The sequence below is a fragment of the Callithrix jacchus genome, chromosome 15 (assembly GCF_049354715.1).
Source record: "Callithrix jacchus isolate 240 chromosome 15, calJac240_pri, whole genome shotgun sequence".
Taxonomy (NCBI): domain Eukaryota; kingdom Metazoa; phylum Chordata; class Mammalia; order Primates; family Cebidae; genus Callithrix; species Callithrix jacchus.
In genome coordinates this window covers 78910395-78929366 of record NC_133516.1, presented here as the reverse complement: position 1 = coordinate 78929366, position 18972 = coordinate 78910395, and the positions used below count along the sequence as shown (strand labels likewise).

The following is an 18972-nucleotide window of genomic DNA, read 5'->3' as shown; positions in this document are numbered from 1 at the left end:
GATATCCCTTCTTCTGCTTGAACAATTCGAGTGTTTAAACCTGTGCAAACTTCTCGGAGTTCCTGTATTGTATTCTTTAGTTCCATTAATTCACTCATACTCTGCTCTAAGTTGTCTATTCTCAATAGGATTTCATCAAACCTTTTTTCAAAGTTCCTAGTTTCTTTACGTTGGGCTACAACATGGTCTTTTAACTCACCGAAGTTTGTTATTATCCATTCCTTGAAGAGTGATTCTGTCATCAGGAGGCGCTCCTTCTCCATCAAGCCTTGTTCCATTGTTGATGTGGAACTGTGATCATCTTTAGAGGGAGAGGCGTTCTGACTTTGAGTATTCTCAGCTTTTTTACGCTGGTTTCTTCCCGTCATTGTAAATTTATCCTCCTGTCGTCTTTGAAATTACCAACTTTCAGATTAGGTCTCTTGAGTGGACGTCCAGGTTGTTAGTTCCCAGGGCCAGAGCAGCGGCGTTAAAATTGATGGTGCTTTTCTGCCCAGGATTCTCCTGTCTGGCTTCCTTCTTGTGTCGGTAGTAGGCGACTCTGCCTTCCCGGGGCTCCAAACCTCGGTCAGAAGGGGAACCGGTCCTGTTTACTCTGCGCCGAGCGCTCCCGCGCCGAGGTGCCGTCACAGCCGCTGCCGGGCTCTGGTGTCCTGCTGGGGACCCGGGCCGGTCCTCCGAACCTGTTTACTTTGCTCCGACAGCTGCCGCGCCAAGGTGCCGGCGGAACCGCTGCACCGGCCACGAGAGTCGCGCTGGCCACCCGTGTGTTTCCTCCACTGGGGGAATCTCCTGCTCCGTGAGCGACCAGAATTTGTCTGAAAGTGTGGCGTCCTCTAGTTCTCCGCGCCTTCCCTGAGAGCTGCAATCCCGGGATGTTAGCGATCGGCCATCTTGGATCGTTTTCGGGAAACTATTCTTTATCATTAGGTAAAATACATAGTAGGCCCTCAGGAAACATTTGTTCCCCTCTCCCCTTAATTCTCAGTTCCTCCTTCAGCATGCAATCCTTCCCAAGTACCCCTATCTTATACTCAACTCTGTTCTCACTGAGATCCTGTGGCATTTACAGTGTCAGAGACATGGGGCTAAGCTTTGTTTGTGTCTCTCAACTTAGAGAGCAGGTGCCTGAGGTCCAGAGATGTGGAGCGACTTGCCACAGGCTTCCCCGAGCAGGTTAAGCAGCTGAGCCAGGTCCAGCACTCAGTCCTGGTTTTCAGGCAGGTGTCTGTCTCTGTACCCAGCCAACACATGGGATCCTTCAGCTTGAGGGCTGTCCGTATCCCCATAGCATCCTGCACAATGTTGAATGAACATGGAGGAGGTGCTTAATAAATACTTGTGGGTCAGCTATGTGTGTGAGTCCTACTTCCCTGGTGGGAGTAAGGACTGTTATGTTCAGCGTTTGTCCGTTTGTGGTATTCAGTGCAGGACTAGCTACAATACCTGAAGGTTAATTTCAGACCCAAGAACCAGGATTTTTCAGTGGTTTCTGGGGCTGTCCCTACAATATTCTGCCTACCTCTGGAGAGCATTGTTCTGTAGAGTGCCCATTTGCAAGTGGCTCCATGGGGAGAGCCTGTGTGTGTAGCCTTGATGCTTGCTTATACCACTTTTCCTTCCACTCTGTACTCCTCCAGCCTCCCCGCTTCCCATCTCCACCCCCCACCCACTCGCTGCACCATGCTGCTGCTCTCCCTGCTCTAAGAATAAATCATCACTGTTGCATAGCAACGAGTTTGGTTTCCTTTACTCCTCCCTCTCCTCCTCCCACAAAAGTGCTCAGTGCTAAATTTAAGGTAGTGTGTCAGGAGTTGCTGTCACCCCACAAATGCCTCCGAACCCCAGCATTGTTCCCCTATAGCTTCTAGCTTTAGAAGGACAGAAACTGTGATGGCTTTTTCACTTTTCTACCCTCAACACCTAGTACACTTCCTAGTACTAGGCACATAGTAGGTGTTCACTGAACATCTATTGAATGATTAATGAATGAATCATTTTCTTGGAATTCTTGATGTTAAGTGGTGCTTCTGGGAAGAGGAAATGTTGTTACAGACTCTGGGATGATCCATAATTCACCTCTCTTGGCTAGGTGCCTCCCCTCCTTTCTTTCCGCAGCCACCAAAGAAGCTTACGTAGCAAGAAAAGGCACATATTTTTTCCCTATCTCACTGTCATGTGGATGGTGAATGCATTTCCCTCCCTATTTTCTGGAAGCTGGTGGTTCAGGCAATCTACATGGTTTGTTAAGCCCAATGGTAAATACCAGTCTAATGGGGCTTTATGATTCCTACCTTGAAAAGTTCATAGTCTAAAGGGCTGGGAGCAGATTGCTCTTTTTGATGACAGGAGTATGAGCCTTGTATTCAGGGGAAGATGGACATCCATGAGCTTTGAAGTCACAAAGTCCTGGATTTGAATCCCCAGCTCTGCTACTTGCAAGTTGAGTGGTTCTGGGTGGGTCCCTTAACTTTGCTTATGGGTTGTAAGAATTGCATGAGGAAAACTAATAGAGCCTCACAGAGTACTAGCGAACAAGAGTGTCCAAATAGTGTGTGTTTGTTTTTCCCCTTTAAATGGAGAGAGAGAAACATACCAGAAAATACCTATTAATGCTAGTGATGGAATGCCATCAATACATAGGCAAGCAGGGCAAACAAAGATAAACCAGGTGAAATTTAACAATTTTGATGTCCTAAAAGCTTCCAATAAAAGACTGAAAAGGCTCTAATGTATGCTTGTTCAATAAATAAGACTGGCCTCAAATTCTCTTTGAAAGTGAAGCATATATCCTAAATTTTTTTTAAAAAAATCAAGTTTTCATTTTAGAACAGAATAATCTGAACAATTAGAAGCTCTTAGATGGGCACTCAGTGGGGGACCTAAGGAGTGTCTCTTTTGGGGCCAGAGGGAGTACTCTCCTTGGACCTAATGTATGTACCTTTTTTCTTTTTCTGGCTTAAATAAGTGTTGGATTTCACAACTGAATCCCTAACTACCCTGTGTTCATCTCCTTCCAAACATCCCCACAGAGCATCCCAAATTGACTCAGCTATAGCTTCATGGAGTTGGAAGTCCAGGATGCAGGAGAATGACAAGTCTAACTGCTCCTCTGAGATCCTGAAACTAGAGGTTGGGGAGGAGGCTGGAGAGGGCCACTGTTTAGCTAAAAATAGCAGCAGCAGCAGCTAAGGGAGCAGCCAGAGGTCAGAAGCTTGGGCAGCCCCAGGCACGCATTCCCAGCAGAGAAGTCCCTCTCCTTGGGAGGAGGTAGTGGGCACTGCCTGATCTTGTGTGTCATCTGTGCCTGCCTACAGTGGGCAGCTAGCATCTCCCCTTCCAGTCATGCACACCACTTCATTGTCATTGTCATTGTCCTCATTCTCCTCTTTGTCCTCCTCGTCCTCCTCCTCCTGGTTATCATTTCTCACCCTCCCCTTCCCTCTTGTCCCTCTGCAGCATTACCACAGCAGCATCCATTTTCTAGACTTTCATAAACTAGTCACTTTTTACAGTGTTCTTGGGCCTCTGTAGTTTGAGATGGCATCGTGGACTTGTGGACCTCCAGGAAAACAAGTGCAGCTATTAAATAAACATGAAATAGATGAGATAGAGTGTTCTTATTCTATAGGAGTTGAGACTAGTGGTATTTGTGGAGACTTTTGGGTATATGTTCGAGAAAGCCCAGGAGTTTCCTGCTTGAAAAAGGTGAGAGTGGACTAAGTCAGTGCTTTCCTAGGGACCAGTGTTAGAGGAGAGGGGCAAGAGGATGCTTCCTGGCCAGAGCTTAAGGCTGGACCTTGGGAAAAGATGCAGAGCAGCTGGAGGTGAGGGATCTGAGGAGACAGGGGTCAAGGCCATGTTTACATTTGCCCCAGACTCATCCTCCTCCATTTACCAATCTGGTGATCCAGTGACTCACTCATTCATCTACTTAACAAACATTTAAGGAACTCTGCTAAGTACCTGTGTGGATAGAAGAGTGTTCTAAATCAGTGAGTTTACCCTAGCCACATGTTGACATTGCCTATGGAATCTGAAAAATACTGATGCCCAAGCTTCATCCCAGATCAATGACATTAAGAAGTCTCTGGTAATCCCAGCACTTTGGGAGGCTGAGGCGGGCAGATCATGAGGTCAAGAGATCGAGACCATTCTGGCCAACATAGTGAAACCCCATCTCTACTAAAATATAAAAAATAGCTGGATGTGGTGGCGTGCGTCTGTAGTCCCAGCTACTCGAGAGGCTGAGGCAGGAGAATTGCTTGAACCCGGGAGGCAGAGGTTGCAGTGAGCCGAGATCGCGCCACTGCACTCCAGTCTGACAACAGAGCAAGACTCTGTCTCAAAAAAAAAAAAGAAAAAGAAGTCTCTGGGTCTGAGATGTAGGCGTGAGTATTGTATTAAAGTTCCCCAGGTGATTTTGTTCAGCCAGGATAGACAGGCACTGGTCTCAGTGGCCCCCAAGGCTCCTTCCTATGGCACTGCCACTCATTGCCCCTCTTTTTCTGAGTGACATGACTGAAGGTGTGACTTGTAGTCACTGCAGCAGCTACTCTGTGCCCACTTCACCTAAACGTCTACTGAGCAGCTAGCATGTGCCCAACATTACAGAGACACAGAGATGAGGCTAACAGTATCCCCAGGAAGTAAATTAATGTAACTGCTCCATTTCCTTGAAAGTTTATCTGGTGAGCCAGAAGCTAGCTTTTCTGATGAATGGGATTTTCTGAGATTTGTCCTGTCTTCTCCCTCTGTAGAAGAGACCATGACTGTATCTGGTACATTTCAGTTAAATGGAGATGGAGCAGGCAGTAAAAAAGACACACGCAGAAATAGATGGAATGCAGACAAACAGGGAGGGATGTTGAAGGGACAAAGCATTCTCTTTAGGCAGGTTTTCAAGGATGCACCATCGAGGCGAAATCATGGAAAGGCAAAAGGAAATAATAAGCCTGTTTGAGTACTTGGATTATCAGCAAGCAACTGAGCCCCCATGAGGCATCTGGTTCTGGGCTGGGCACAGTAGACACGACCCTGGCACTCAGAGAGCATGCAATCCTGCTCAGCTATGAAAACCAACATCCAAAACACAGAGATCTTAAGCCCTCAGTTGTGTTTCACTGAAAATAAGATTCTTACGAGCTTGGAGAAGGGGGGTAATGGAGCAGTGCTCCCTAAAGTGTGGTCCGTAGAACTGCTCTGCCAATCATTTCTTGTCAGTCAGTAATGAGAAGCACAGAAATAGAAAGGAAGCATTTAGAGACTTTATAGCAGTTTGCCAGGGTAATTTTATGTCTATTGAATCTAAAAATTTAAAAATTGGAACTTTAGTTTTTAAAACTGTACTTCGCTGATAATTCATTTTTATTGTATTTTACTAAAGTACAGGTCTATAACATACTAGTATAAAAGCAGAAAAAAAAACCCAAACTGGTCCTTCACTGGTCCTTCACTGCAAATGGCTTGAGAAGCACTGGACTGGAAATCTGAGACATCCTGGCAGGCTAGAGAGGTACTAGAAGGTGGGGAAAGGGCAGATGTTCTATCGAATATTAAAAAGGGAGTAAGGGCCAGGCACAGTGGTTCACACCTATCATCCCAGCAGTTTGGAAGGCTGAGGCAGGCAGATCACTTGAGGCCAGGAGTTTGAGAACAGCCTGGTCAAACATGGTAAAACTTGGTCTCTACTAAAAGTACAAAACTTAGCTAGTATGGTGGTACATGCTTGTAATCCCAACTACTCATGAGGCTGAGGCAGGAGAGTCACTTGAGCTTGGGAGGCAGAGGTTGCAGTGAACCGAGATTGCACTACTTGCATTCTAGCCTGAGCAACAGAGCAACTCTGTCTCAAAAAAAAAAAAAAAAAGCAGCTGGGAGTGGGGGGGTTGTGAAGAGTAAGTAAATCCTGGAAACCCAGACCCTACTCATGAGCAAAGCTTTAAAACAACAAATATTTATTGAATTATTTGTGGATACTGGGACTATACCATGACTTTATATAAATTATTTTTTATTGCTTGCTCTTACAACACTATGTGATAATAGCACTTGTTATTATTTTTGTTTTGCAGAGGCTTGAAGAGGGCAAGTAATGTGCCAGGCTATCACAGGTAGTGAGTGGTGGGCCTGCATTTTAAAGCCAGGTGTGTTGGATTCCAAAGCATGATGGCTTATAACTCCTGCCCCAAGCAGTCCTTCCAGATGACAGGGAGCACAGGGAATAGGCTCTGCCCATCTGGACATTCCAGAATAGGAATGAGGAGAAGGCCCTGCAGATTCAGATCATGGGGCATCTTCTATAAGCACAACTCTGTGCTTATAGAAGATGCTTTGCCTCCTAGGGAGAGGCAGAGCGTGGACTTTTATCTGACAGTTCTTGCTCTATGTTCTTCTCTATGTTATTTCCAGAAATATTTGAGTAGGTAGACCAACCCTAGTTTGAGCCTTTTATTAGATTTTGAATTGTCCTATCAGTAGCCTATGTTAGTGGCATCTCATCCATCCACTAGAAAAAATTTATTTTGAAATAATTATAGCTTCATAGGAAGTTGCAAAGAAACATACACAGAAGTCCTGTTGCCCTTCACTCAGAATCCTCAACTGTTAATGTCTTGCACAACTGTAGTACAATATCAGAACTAGGAAATAATCCACAGACTCATCCATCCATTTTTGCTCCCATATTCTGAGTATCACATTTTAAGAGAAGTATCACTAAGCCAAAGTACATCTGGAAGAGGGAGAGGGTGGTTGTTCTAGAAGCCAGGTCATATCCAGAAGTTCTAAGGGTCTAGTATGAGCTTGCATATAGATGCTGTGTGTTATTTAAATCTCCTGTCTTAGCACCTAAAACAGTGTGAGGCACACAGTTGATCCTCAGATGTTTTTTTGGATTGAATGATTCAAGAGTGTAAAACCTGTGTACACAATAATGGCTGGCTTCCATGTTGTGGGGCCTCTAGTGACGAAGAAGCGTGAGATTTATCTGTCCCCTATTGCTCTGGAATGCAGATCTGGGATTAGTGAAGGGGGAAGGATGGAAGGAGAAACATCCCAGCCAGATGTATGGAAGGATTTGACCAACAATGGGAGGGCAGCTGGGACACAGTCAGCTCCCCTCTACTGGTCGTGTTTAGTCAGTAGCAGATCATCAGGGTGCAATGGGATGATTAATGCATTTCTTTTTAAGTACTAGACCAGATGGCTTTAATGGAAGTCTTTTTCGGTTTCTTGTTTCTGAGATTCTAAGAACATGCACTCATGAATAGAAATAGGATGACTGGGTAGGTGGACCAGTTTATGGAAGGGGTCTTCATGGAGTCTGAGGAAACAGTGAAACGTTCTCATGGAAGAACACCTGTAGATTTCAAAAAGACTGTATTTGCTTTTTAAAAGGAAGGTCATAGGCAGCCAGGTATAAAACCCCTTTTCTTAGTGTTTCTGTGTAACCTGTGGAATTTGCCAAGGGGAACATTTAGAGTTAACCTGGAAATCAGATGCTTTTCTTCTAGGTAGCATTTGGCAATATCAGTTCTAGAGAAAATTGTGGGTGCTGGATTCTTACTATAGGTGACATGGTTTTGTCATGTTAATGAATTATTGAAATTAAGGAGAAAATTATTGCAATTTCTATTCCAGGAAATGAAGCACGCACTGAGTTAATTAGATTACTTCCAGATGAAAAAGGAAAAAAATCGGTCAAGGTTCTTAAATTAGGCCATCTGAGAAGATTATTACGTATTCACATATGATTACCCATAAAGTATGAATTTAAATGATTTATGTTTTTATTTCATTCTGGCCTGCAAGAAAGATAGAAATTATTCCTTTCAGGTGTTTTAAAAGCTCACAGAAAATTTGTTGTTTTCTTAGTTGGGGAGAAGAGAAAGGAACAAAAACGTATTTACTGCCTACTATATGCCAAGAACTTTATATTATTATTTTATTAATTTTCGCAATGATTCTGATGGATATATTTTATCATTATTATTTTATGACCAAAAAAATCCTGAAACTCAGAGCCAGATAAGCAACTTGTTCTGGGGCACACATCAAGTGAAAAATAGAGCTGGGACTGAAAGCCAGGTCTGCCAGACTCCAAAGTCAGTGCTCTTTATGCTGTTTACTACTGGCAGCATGCCAACTCTAGCAGAATCCAAACTGACTGTGTTTATGAATCAATTTCAGAACTTGTATGTCTCAAAACCCCAGGTGTCAGTTCCCTGTCTGTAGCAAAGCCTGCCCAGATGGCAGACTTTTTCACCATTGCTGATGACCTTTTATAGTAGAGTCATACTCAGGCATCCATACCATTGCTACAAATAGGAGTCTTGGCACCTATCTATCTCCCTGTACCACCCAGTACCTACATAATGCATGATCTTGAAGATGAACACTGTCCTTTCCTTTGACTGTGGCACAGCTTCCAGCTTGCCTGCTGCCCAATGTCTAATAAGCCTCATTTTTTCCCAAGTTTTGGGAGTGTGTTCTCATTCTCTTAAGCAGCTTAGAAGAAGCCAAGAGACCTCATGGTACAAAGAACAGAACACATGACAAATATGTTTTATCCATGCTGTGCCACTTGCTGGCCATGTGGTTTTAAAGAGTCTCTTAGCTGTCTGAGTCTCACTTCTTTCACCAATAAAAAGGGGTAACATTAACCTTCTCTATTTTCATTTTAAGGTGAGCATGAGATTCAGATGCTGTTAGTATCTAGGAAACTTTAAAAATAATAAGGTGACATACAAATATAAGAGAACAATCTCTCTTCTGCAAAAGTTTTCCTCCAGAAGAGACAAAAGCCAATGCACACGGCAGGGTAGGAAAACATCAGCTTTTACTGGCCAGCCAGGTTCTGTTTTGCTAGAGGTAGACTTGGTCTGTGTGGCCTCCTCTTTTTCCTGAATAGCATGGCTGTGTTTCTTGGCTTGGATTATTGAAATAATTGCTCCCAATCTTCCCTTTCCAACAAATGCCAAGCTGTTAGACCTGAACTACAGCCACTGGCTGAAGCCTTCCAAAGATCCTGATTGGGTGGACTGTGTTCTGCTCAGCTTAATTTGCTTGCTGGTTATGTAAATATTAGGGTTGTTAATCTTCATTAGAGGGTGTTAGCCAAGAAAAATTGTATTTTTCAAAACCCATATATTAACATGGGGAAAAAAGTAAAAGTAAACCAAGCAAATTTGAACAACTTTGATGTCCTAAAAGCTTCCACTGAAAACTAAAAATCCCCTCATGTGTATTTGTTCAACAAATAAGATCATGGCTTCAAATTAGTTTTGAAAGTGGGACTTATATCCTAAATAAATAAAAAGGCAAATTTTCATTTTAAAAGAGAATAATCAGGACAGTTAGAAGCTATCCATTTTGCTGCCATTTATAGATTTGAGTTCACAAAGCAGTTTTCATGGATTTTCTATTTTCCCACATGGACTTTATTCCTTAAATTTACTTTGTATTTTTATTTTCCTGTTATAAACTTTTCACTGAAGTATAACAAGTGTACAGAAGAGTGCACAAGTTCTGAGTGTTCATCTCTATGAATTTTTAACCCAGTGAACACACTTGAGCAATCAGCACAGGGATCAAGAAGATTATGAGCATCCTTTCCATTTACTACCTCCTCCTTTTAAGGATAATCTCTATGGTGACTTCCGGCATCATATTAGGTTTGCCTGTTTTGAAACTTTGTATATGTAGAATCCTAAAATACACACTATTTTGTGTCTGTCCTGTTTTGTTCACGGATTAATCCATGTTGTATATAGCAATTTATTTCTATATTATATAAATAAGCCATAATTTGTCCATTTTACAGTACAAGGTTTTTGGGTTGTTTCAGCTTGGGGCTGTTGTGAATAAAGCTGCTGTGGACACTCTTGTACATGTCTATTGATGAATATATACACGCAGTTTTGTGGAGTATATACCTAAGAGAAAATACCAAGCAATGGGGTATGAATGTGTTTAGTTTTAATAAACACTGCCAGAAAGTTTCCCAAACTGCTATAATGATTTATATCTTCACCAGCAGATAGAAGACTTCCCATTGTTTCAAACCTTTGCCAATATTTGGTATTATTTGTTTTTTTCATTTCAGCTTTTCTGCTAGGTATGTGGTAGTGTCACATTGTGGGTGTTATGCTTTGGTTTTTATTTTTTTGCATTTCCTTGATGGCTAATGAAGTCCAGAACATCTTCATGTGTTTATTGGCCATTTGGATATCCTCTTTTGTAATGTGAATCATCTTTTGCCTCATCTTTGCTGTTGAATTATCTGCCTCCTTATTAAGTTGTAAGAGTTTTTTCTGTATTCTGAGTATGAGTCCTTTGTGGAATGTATGTATTATGAATATTTTCTTATAGTCTGTGGCTTGTCTCTTTATACTCCTTAAGATGCATTTTAATGAAAAGAACATATGCTATTAACCTTAATGTGGTCCAAGTTATCATTTTTTCTTTTATATTTAGTGCTTTTTGTGTCCTGTTTAAGAAATTTTTATCTACTCTTAAGTATTTCTTACTAAAAGCCTCAGTGTTTTACTTCTCACATTTGGATCAGTAATTCATTTGGAAATGCTTTTAGTGTATGGTGAGAGACAGATTATTATTTTTTCCTGTTTTGTCATCAACGAACTTGAAGACATTGAAAATACCATTCTTTCCTCACAGCATTACAATGTCACTTTTGTCATAAGTTGAAGTGCCACCAAGTAGTTGATATTACTTTGACTTTGATTGTACTAAATAAGTGGTTAATCTCTTGGCATAGATAGGGATGACTAAGAAAGGCTAGGACAGGATCAGAGGTCCAGAAAATTTCCAGATCCACTGCTCCACAAACTAGGTTTAAATGTGCTTCTCCATATAAAATGACTTTAATAGAATCATAGTATGAACACAGAGTTCACAAACTAGACAGTTAACAAACCATCCTTTCCATTAGAAGATGGATATGGAATGGAACCATATGAAATGGAATTTTAAAAAATGCAATACCTGCTTTTAAGTTGAATTCAGTTTCTCACAAGATTAAACTGAAAATTACTATTACTTTGTCTAATGCCTGTTCTCACAATACGGGAAAGCCTTTTCTGGAAACAGGCTTGGCTAGTGTCCACTTCTTGGGGTCATCCATCATTATCTCCCTCAGCTGAGTGGAGAATTAGACACACAGAGCCTTTACCTTCTTGCTTATTTTAATTACTCTGTGAAGGGTCTTTTGTTTGTGTCCAGCTGCTTCTGACAACCTGAAAGATTTCAGGATTTCTAAGATTCATCTGGGGTTGGGATGCTGATAGAGCAGGGTCTTCTTAGATAGATGGGCACTCTGATTCCAAGGGCCCCATCCAGCTTAAACTGTGGAGGACATTAACTTTCTGGCCCTCATTCATCCAGAGAATACAGTTTCCTTCTGTCAGCAAAATCCAGGGTGGTGGATGAAGTGGAATCCTTCCTCCTAGGCACCTTTAAGTTTAGGGAGTTTCCCTCCACTTCTGCTTCTCTTTCCTGGGGCTGGCCTGAAAGTCTCAGCTGCCATGAATGAGAAACACTGTTCAGCAAACAAACCTCACTGGAGCAACAGCTTCTTTGTAAGTTTCCATTTGGTCATCAAGTGCAGTTGAGTACCTTCTGTATACTAGCACTCAAGATCTAATCCCAGTCCTTGAGAGGTTTAGTTTACCTTTAACAGCCTCTACTTAAACTTGGGGCCTGACAAACTTTACCAATGCTTGATCACTTGACCTCAAGTCTTGCTCATTCCTGTTCCCCGCCTTGTTAGCTGAGTATTTTGTGATGAATCTCATCTGCCTGCTGTATATTATACCCTACTTTGAACCTCAGTTTTTAACTTGAGTGAATCCATGTCCTATTAACCAGCAAGACTCCAACTTTGCTTAAGTCTAAGGTCTTAAGTATCTTGAGATGCTTCACTGCTGCCCCATGATCTGCCATTGACCTCAGGACAAAGCAGTGCACTTGTCAAGAGAGAATTAATCTTTTTTGCGTAATGCCATCCATGTGTTGGGGTCCTGTGTTTTCCCTGTGTCCAATGACAAAAGATACAACAATGACTTGGAGTTAGAACTGTGACATAATGTCCCTACTACTGCCTTATTTTCATCAGGAAAGAGTCCCAGTCACTACAAGCCTCTACCACCTTAGACGTTGCATAACTTTGATCTTGTTCACCCATTGGCTCTGTGTGTACCCAGAAAGGCTCTCTAATGTCTGTTCTTTTAAAATTGCTTTTTAAAGAGACTCTTTTGTTTTGTGTTTATGTTTCTTAATCTCGGGACATTTAAAAACCATTGTATGTAATAGAGTCACAGACTTTCAGAAGCCAGAGATATTAGATGCCATTAGTTCAGTCTTCTCATGACTAAATAATACTGTGAGATTTCTCTCTCTAGAGATATTTTTAAACTTCTTGTACAATCACAGGAAGTTAGAGCTGGAAGACAACTAAGGACTGTGCTAGGCCAGCAATGTCATTCTGCAGACAAGGACCCTGAGAAAGCAAGTGACTGGACCACACAGGCAGTGGTGGGATAGGGTGCTGGATCTCCAGACCCTCAGTCTGGGGCTCTTTGTTTGTGTAGACAAGGCTGCTTCTCACTTCCAATTTCACTTCCTAATTGTAACCCAAAGACATCCAGGAGTTTCTCATGGAATCTGTGAATGTGCTTGTCATGAAACACTAATCACTGCCAGGATTTAAGGTAACATAGAAATAGCCAAAATGACTTTTGGGCAAGAGCCATGAATCCCAGTGGGAGTGGAGTGGGATAAGTAGTTATGTTAATAAAACTTTTCCACATCAAAAGTGTGAGTCAGATTTCAATATATAAATACCTTTGAGAAGTTACATGCAGAGGGAGTTTAGTTTTAGTATACATAGACCATTTGTTTGCATCCCTTTCAGAAATAAGGGGGGTGGAAGTTACGTCTTTCGAATTACATTGATCACTAAAAAAAGGAAAACCATCTGCAGGAGGGTCCTTTTCCTAGTGGACTGCTGTCCTGTATAATATTTCTGATGAAGCTTGAACTTCCAATGCAGCAGAAGAGAAGAGCAGAGTGTCTTTTCTTCCCTTTCCTTAGCTGCATTGAGAAAATTCCACCTCTGTCCCTTTCCTCTGCTAGTGCCTCTGGTCCCAGTTCCTTCCTGAGGCTTGTTGCTCCAGATACTCTATAGCCAGGCAGCAGTGGCTGTGGGTCTGGGACCTGTGGGAACCTCCTGTGATGGAGTACAGAGCACCCTTAAGGAGGAAGGGAACATTAGAGCCAGCTCTTCGGGGCTCCCCTTCTCCCGCCCATCTTTCTCCTAGGATGGACTGAGCTAAGCAGAGAGGCTCAGAGGTGTGCCTTGTAAACTTCAGAAATTATCCATTCACCACATTCGAGGTTTATTCCTGCCTGCTTTGTGTTACCTTCACCCTACCCTCTGCCCCTGGAGCAGGGATGTATGTGGCTGAATGAGGGGAGTGGAGTAGATGGGAGTGTGTTTACAGCCTCTTCTGGGCTTGTGTCTGGGGACTAGAAGGAGCTGGATGGGAACCTTATAGAAGTTCCCAGCCTATTGAGGAGACAATAATTGCCTATGTGATGGCCTCTGGTATAAAGTGGTGCCGGAGCTGAGTTTCTTCAGTACCTCTCAGATGCCAGCACCAGCTGTAGGCTAGTGCATCAGTGAGAAGAAGCAGGATCTGAGCTGAGATGATGATTCTGTCCCCTCTGGAGAGGCCATTGTCCCCAAGAGGCATTCATGTGTTGATTTGCAAAACACTGTTGAGTTTCTCTTTGCCTGTTTAGGGATTTTTATGCAAGGGGATCTCCATTCCTAGAATTCACTGAAAGCAAATCCCTGACATGCCCTCTGCAACTCATCATGTTAATGGAAAAGAAGGGCTGGAGGCCAGCCAGGGTACCCCCTCCCTTAGCCATGTCAGGATGGCTATATTGATTGCAGAGTCTGACGGAAGATTATGGCGATGGATGGGGATTCACTTGGCTTTTGCAAGGCCACTGACAGTGGAGAAATAAAGCTCCGTCTCTGGAGCCTGTCATCTTAACTGGGCTTCCAGCCAGATCTTCCTTGCCATCCCTCTACTCCCCCTAGTCCATCATGCACACCCAACCAGATCTGGCTTTCCAGAACATCTCTTAGTCACAATCCCCAGTTGCTCAGAACCTCTTAACAGGTTCTCTTGGCCTGGACTCAGGGCCCTGTAGGATCAGGTATACATCTATTAAAAATTGCCTTTACAACCTTGTCACTGATAAGCCTGCCCTCTGCAATGAAACCTACTGTCTAGTCAGATGGGGGTCTTCTCATAGTCCCCTAAAAATTCCAGGCTTATTTGTACTTCCATGCTTTTCCCAGGTTGTTCCCCATGTCTTCTGAGCTCACCTCCATCTGCTCAAATTCAGTTCCTCTTTGTGTACTTGGCTTATGCCACACCTCCCTAACCATTGGCCCACATGGCTTTGCCCCTCCCCTCCCCTCCCCTCCCCTCCCCTCCCCTCCCCTCCCCTCCCCTCCCCTCCCCTCCTTCCTTCTTTCTTTCGAGACAGGGTCTTTGTCACCCAGGCTGGAGTGCAGTGGTGTAATCTCAGCTAACTGCAGCTTTGAGCTCTGCTTAGGTGATCCTCCTGCCTCTGCCCTGCAGGTAGCTAGGACTATAGGTGTCTGCCACCATGCCTAATTTTTGGCATTTTTTGTAGAGGTGGGGTTTTGCCCCTTTGCCAAGGCTGGTCTTGAACTTCTGAGGTCCTCCCAAAGTGCTGGGATTATAGGCATGAGCCACTGCACCTGGCTGGCTTGTTGTTGTTGTTGTTTTATTTTAACTTTCCATCTCTTTTAAAGTTAACTGGTTACATTTTGCCTTCTCTGCTCCCCTAGCTGTGCAGTAGCCCATTTCTCTGATGTGTAACACCTGAGAGCAGGAGCTAATTAAACCCTCCAGATCAGGGCAAAACGTGTGAGATGAATACATGCTACTTCTTGGGTAAAGGAGGAGAGATGGATGCCTGAAATAATGAATTCTCTCTGGACAGGTTAGCAGCATTTCTTTCTTAACCTGGTGTTCATGAACCCATTTTAAAGTGAGGACTAGAGGTATTGATGGGGATGGGGGGAGATGGAAGCAGGATTTTCCAGCATAGCAGTGATGATGAACAGGATTGAGATGGAGCAGGTGCTAGGTGAAAAAAACATAACCCAAAGAAAACAAGAAATTGAATTTGACATACCTTAGTGAAGGAAGGTGGGTATACTGGATTGAGAAAGCATTCCTTGAAAGTTTATATCTACCTGAAATCTTAGAATGTAACCTTACTTGGAAATAGGGTCTTTGAAGATATAATTAGTTAAGATAAAGTCATACTGCATTAGGGTGGGCCTTAAATCCAAAGACTGGTGTTCTTATAAGAGGAACAGAGGATACACAGAAAAGCAGACCATGTCTTCCATGCTGGCTTAGATGGAGGGGTTCATCCTGCATTCAGGGTAGCCTCAGCATGATGGGAAGCCATGGGCTGAGCCATCCCTGCAATGTGCAGGATGGATAAATCACATCAGATGGGATCTCTTGAATGTTCACATTTTTTGCAGAGGAATCTGGTTAGATTGATCATCAGGAATAGAAGAGGTCTGTATAGGGAGAAGGGTGATAGAAGAGGTCTGTGCAGGGAGAAGGGTGATGGGGAGTATACTGTGGTGGTTTTGTGAAAAAGTGGATGGGATGTGGGTTTGATTTGATGTGAGTGAAAAGAGAAGAGAAGGAAACGAAGTGTGAAATGAATGAATGATGTGTAAGAAAATGGCCGTTTTTTTTTCTGGGCCACCAGGTAGCTCTGACTGTCTGTCAGATGGAATCACACCAGGCAGAGGGTTGGGGAAGAGGCAGCTTGGCCTTTGGAGGATTTCCTTAGGCACCACTCCAGCACCTTCTTTCTCCTCAGTGTAGGAGGTGGTGAGGGATAATGGGATGCATACTGGGAGCCTTCCCTGGATCCCTGCATTGTCAGTGCCCTGTCTGAGCAAGTCTGTCCCATTCTTGGACCCTTGGTCTTCTCCCTTGTACAGAAGGCTTACAAAGTTTATGTGAGCATTGAGAAAAAATATTTTGTAAACCTTAAAATGCTGCATAATATTGTATCCTATAGTTCTTCAAGGACTCAGAAGGAAGATAGGTGTAATCTTAATCCTTTGGGGTTTGAGGGAGGCTCACATACTGCTTGAAAAGTAATGCAGGTTTCAGTTTGAGATGATGAAGTTCTAGAGATGGATGGTGGTGTTGGTTGCACAACAATGTGAAAATGTGAATGCACTGAATGCCACTGAACTGTACACTTAAAAATGGATAAAATGGTCATTTTTATGTGCTACATATTTTACCATGATAGAAAAGTCACAGCTCCATCCCTCCCCACAAAAAGTAATGTACATACGGGACAAAACTGATACGTGAGTAAATTTAAAGGTCCAGATATTACAGAGCAATTATTAACATTTTGTGGTGAATACTTGTATGTGCAATCATTGTGAGGAATTAGGACTGTTTACCAGGACTCAACACAATGTATTACTGTTAGTGCTTTTGGATGACTCTAGAAATTCTGTTGGGAGGGAATTGTCACAATTCTATTGTGACAAATTTTGTCACAATAATTGAAATGGTAATGAAGTGTAAACTGAACTTAGTAACATGATCTGAGATCACTTGTCCCCTTATTCTCCTGCCTTAGCACTACTTTTTTTTTGTTTCCCAATTTACTCCTTATCCCAGTAGGTCAAGGTGAAAACAGATTTGCATCTATAGTACAGAAACATGTGAATCTCATGTGGTCTCCTGTATGTTACTAAAAATGCCTCATTATTATGGACACCGGTCCTGTGACCGAGACTTTGCTCCCAGAAAGAAGCAAGAACTATTTGCACATCTCCCAGATCATTCGTTCTCCAGGCCTGTGGGCATCCACATCAAAGCCTAACAGGATCACCCCCAATTTTCTCCTTTCTGTAGCTCCAAGCTGCTTTTGAAGATCAGAACCCGAAGTATGAATACTGCTTGAGGGTCTCTGCACTTCTGAGGAGTCCCCATAGGCTCAGAAAGTAACTCAGAAAGGGGTTGAAAGATAGACACCTTTTGGATTGAGAAATTGTTTTACTCCAGTACAAGATAAAGTACTCATGGTTTGGGGTTTAAATACTGGGACATGTATTGGACCTCCTCCAAATCATCCCTGAAAATGAAGCAGAAGAACAGTGTTCAATGTAGAACTGCCTATGGTGCCAGATGATTTTGAGTCACATACAGAGCCAGGCACAGCTCTCAAATATGATGGCTACTTGTGTTTCTAACAGGCAATCAGTTTCCTAAGAGGGGACTGGGGGCAGGAGAAATTCAGTGCCTTCATTGTAGGCCGCTTCTTGTTGAATTTTGTTCCACAGGTTAGAAGACAGGTCCCAGTCTTCCTAATGAGGCATTGAAAGCTAGGTGGAATAGATGTTTGCTGGAGCCTGTGGAGATTATAAAACAAAGAGCTCACTGCCTTATGTGATCAGGAGAGGCAGGAGTGACAGCCAGTGTGAAGGTGTGGGAGTTGGAAGGAGCTTGGAACTCAACTTCTTTTGGCCTCTCAACTTGAGATTCACAAAGAAAAAAAGCGATGTCTCCTCGCTGAAAGGTAAGAGTTTAAAATTTATCTGAACTCTGAATATTATAGTTTGTTTTGGCTCCAGTGGCATATTTCCATAATGTATTTATATCACAAATCCGTGCTCTAAGGCAAAGTCAAAACACATGGTCTTAGTCCTGAGGTGAGGCCATAAGAGCTGGAATAGTGCTTAGTGCCCTGTGCAGGGGCCATCATCAGATTTATATGCAATGGAGAAGATTTTCTAGAACCTAGAGGGGTACTAACTACAGTCCTACCGTTTTTCTCCTTAGCAAAATGGAAGCTCCTTGCACAGTGCGCCCCTTCTTCACTGTCGGTTACTCCAAGTGAGAAGAGTAAACATGACTTCCAAATGCCATTTAACGATATACGCATATCTAAAGAAGGCAAGGATGACTGAATACATCTTCATGTGTAGGAAGTGAAGTGTCTGTTGACATTAAGTACTTCTTCATGATAGAGAGGAGGCCCCCGATGGAGATGATACCAGTACCTCCTTCTAGCACTCTAAATTCCCAATATTTACTACTGCTGTCTCTGAAACTGCAGCATCCTCACCAGGACCACACAGGGAACAAATGCATGATACCTGAAGTCCCTTTAGCTGTATTCACAACACTTCATAGATAAGATGAAATTTGAATATGAACAATTTTTTTTTTTTTTTTTTTTAAAGAGCGCTCTGTTCTCCTTGTATCCTAGTATAAGTGCCTGAAAGTATACATTGACTGGAAGGTTTCATGTGAGCATCAGCCCTGGGGTCCAGAAGACACTCCTGGAGAGTGAGGATGTTGAACAGGCAATGGAAGCATCCATGAAAGGCAGGCAGCTCCTGCAAGAGTTTCCAACAGATAACTGTCCCTTGCACAGAGGGAAGGAACCATGGATTCCATGATAATGACACCTGTGCCAGCTTTTGTGTTTCCAGAAGTATTGAAAATATAAGGGAACCACCATGTGTAGAGTATGCGAAGTCTAACAGAGATGAGTTCCTAAGGTATTTGTTTTGACAAATCACATTGCAAGTAATGTGAAAGCAGTTCATCTAATGCCACATTAGGACATGCATTTCTGTAGCCTAAATCTGTTGGTGACATAAAAATATATGTTTTGTTGGACACATAATAGTTTGAACACATAATAGGTTCTAGAATGGATCTGCATAAAGTAAGAAGAAAGGATATAAAGAATAAGAAGAATAAATGTATAAATGTTACAACAGAATACTGAGCTGGGTGGCTCTTCACCGTGGATCTTGCTCATATTTCTCACTACAGGCTT

The 18972-nt window shown here is 42.7% G+C and overlaps 1 protein-coding gene across 44 annotated transcripts in view; it reads left to right on the top strand.

Moving 5' to 3' along the window:
• Nucleotides 1-18972, top strand: part of KALRN (kalirin RhoGEF kinase) — a 659576-nt gene that overhangs the window by 48731 nt on the left and 591873 nt on the right. For 33 of the 44 annotated variants that reach the window (XM_035274781.3, XM_078351905.1, XM_078351909.1 and 30 more), the window contains exon 2: nt 17465-17700. The exons of the other annotated variants lie outside the window; for them this stretch is intronic. In XM_035274781.3, coding sequence (XP_035130672.2) covers nt 17520-17700 — 181 coding nt within the window. In that variant the 5' untranslated portion in view covers nt 17465-17519. The remainder of the gene's footprint in view (nt 1-17464; nt 17701-18972) is intronic. 44 annotated transcript variants of the gene reach the window in all.